We start from the raw sequence: 2,500 nt of genomic DNA, 5'->3' as shown, positions 1-2,500 counted from the left end.
GCGGAGCTTGTGATTGAAGCTCCTCCGATTGGCTCAGTGATTCCTACCACCTTCATGTCATTTATTCTCTCATTTCTCAAACTGTACTTACACTTGAGATTAAAGTTTTGGCACCCTTTACCTTGCTGTGAGGCGAGTGTCTGGTGTTAAAGCGCGATCATGTAGTGTATAATGCCGTAGTCCTGATTCGGATCAACGGCTGAAAGGAACTTGTGTTTTCGGTTTTCCGGAGTTACAGCATGGCGAGTGTTATCACGCATTATAACCATTAGAGATACTTCAGGCAGAAACATCAACACTGAGTCACACCTCAGAGATACAAATATATCGCCCATAAAGCGCAACGTGATTCTCACTGAAAACCCGAGAAACCAAGAAACTCATCAAACCAAATCCTCTTTACAGAGACCAGGATAAAACCTGTCAAATTTCTAGCTACAGTTTTCCACCAATAAATAGCACCTGTGTGTGTGTGTGTGTGTGTGTGTGTGTGTGTGTGTGAGAGAGAGAGAGAGAGACAGTGTTATGTGAGGTCAGTGTGTAGAGCGCGTCGTCCTGCTGTTTCGTGGAAAGCGGTGGACTTTGACGTGTTTGGACAGGTGATCACTGCGGGCGAATTTCTTCTCACAGACGTGACACTGATACGGTTTCACGCCAGAGTGTGAGCGTCTGTGACGGGACAACTCGTCTGACCTTGAGAACCTGTGGGGACACCACAAACATGCACACACAGAAAATGCACACGTTATCATAAAAGACCTGATACAGGAATCTCCTAATAAATAAAACTTACACGCCCACATTTCTATATTCTTAGACACGCCCGCTTTAGAACACTCGGACACGCCCACTTTTTCATGTGTATGAAAATGAAAACTTCAGATCAGTGCACAGACGACATGATTTACTACTTAAACATAAGATTACCATGTGGTTTGGAGTGTGTGTGTGTTTGTGTGTGTGTGTGTGTGTGTGGCCCCATGCTGGTCAGCCAATAAACCACTAAGCTATGTTGTAGCACATTCCATAACACCAACTGCAATATACACACATATGTGTGTGTGTGCACAAGTGTGTGTATGTTTAGTGTTTTACTTGGCCTTGAGTTTGAGGAATAGCAGAGGAATGTTAAACATGCAGGCAGTAAAGCTGAGCAGCAGGACTTGCTTAGCTCTCAGTTCTCCAGGTTCCTGACGCTGTTTAGGAAGGTCTGAAGACCAAATGCAAACGAGGACCAATCTGCTGCTCCTGAGCAATGCCCAGGCACAGCTTAATTTAGCAATGTGTGCTGACCCTAACACGCCTGCAGGTTTCTTCTCAACAACACTGAACTGCTTATTCTTAACCAAGGCATAAGGAGCAATGCTTGTCTGCAGATAAACAGAAAATTAACAATCACAATCTTACAGAACCTCACTGAACCTCACAGAACCTCACTGAACTTCACAGAACCTTACAGAACCTCACTGAACCTTACAGAACCTCGCAAATTCATACATAAACCTACTGAACCTTATGGAACTTTACAAATCCCTACAGAACCTTACAGAACCTAATAGAAGTAAAGTTGCTGCTTTGGCGTGTTGGATGTTTGGTTTGATTCGATGGTGAATGTTGGACAGAATTTATTTATATAGAGTAGCTTTCTCTGGTTCTTAGGGCTTCTGCTGAAGGTCATAAATGTAAATGTAGATGATGATGATCTTCATAATCGTCCAAATAAACCACAGGCACTATTACCTTGAGATTTACCAAGTGTGTGTAGAAACAGAAAACTCAGTACAGAGAACAAAAAACCAACAGAGCAGAAACATAAGATTAGAAAAAAGATATATTAGATATCAATAATAAATGTTGTGTGTGTGTGTGTGTGTGTATGTGTGTGTGTGTGTTCACTTCCTGCAGTCGAGGCGATTCAGAGTAGAATCACTTTTTCACTAGAGCTCATGTGGAAGTGGAATGAGATGCCCTCACACAGCGGTTCTGGGACCAGAGTGTGATTGCTCGAGGGTGTTCTTGTGAAGAACTATATATATTTTTTTTAAAAGAAAAGAAGTAGAAAAAAAACCTCTCGCTAATTAGAGTGGAAGATCAACAGCTTCCAGATCAACATCACAGCTTCCTATTACACTGATTTCTCCTTCATTTAGTCAGGGCCAGTCTCGCCACATGACAGCTACAGTCCAGAAAGCTGAAGATGAACTTTCTCCGAGACTAAAACTGCTGCTCACACTGCTTTGCAAGACTGAGTACCTCACTCAGAGTAACATGCTCTCTGCCCTCTTCTACATACTGAACTCACAATTGGCTAGTTTTACTGTGACTGACAGGAAAGAAGAGAAGATGCTCCTCCCACACAGGAGCCGCATCAAACTCTCTTGGCTACAAAGAGCCGTGGCATCCTCAGGTGTTGATCATGTTTTTCCAGAACCCAGGGCTTTACACTGTCTCAACACCATCTCCTGATGCAGCCGAACCTCTCTCAGAAAGTCTTGAAAGT

General features: G+C 43.1%; 1 protein-coding gene across 2 annotated transcripts in view; it reads right to left on the bottom strand.

Moving 5' to 3' along the window:
* klf15 (Kruppel like factor 15) overlaps positions 1 to 2,500 on the bottom strand; it is a 9,435-nt gene that overhangs the window by 1,292 nt on the left and 5,643 nt on the right. The window contains exon 3 of one of the 2 annotated variants that reach the window (XM_083520776.1): positions 1 to 702. This exon is cut by the window's left edge and continues 1,292 nt beyond it. In XM_083520776.1, the coding sequence (XP_083376902.1) occupies positions 534 to 702 (169 nt within the window). In that variant the 3' untranslated portion in view covers positions 1 to 533. The remainder of the gene's footprint in view (positions 703 to 2,500) is intronic. The other variant, XM_083520777.1, reaches the window with a different exon arrangement.

Source organism: Silurus aristotelis (assembly GCF_946808225.1).
Source record: "Silurus aristotelis genome assembly, chromosome: 19".
NCBI classification, from domain to species: Eukaryota; Metazoa; Chordata; class Actinopteri; order Siluriformes; family Siluridae; genus Silurus; species Silurus aristotelis.
This window is presented reverse-complemented; position numbering and strand designations above follow the sequence as displayed.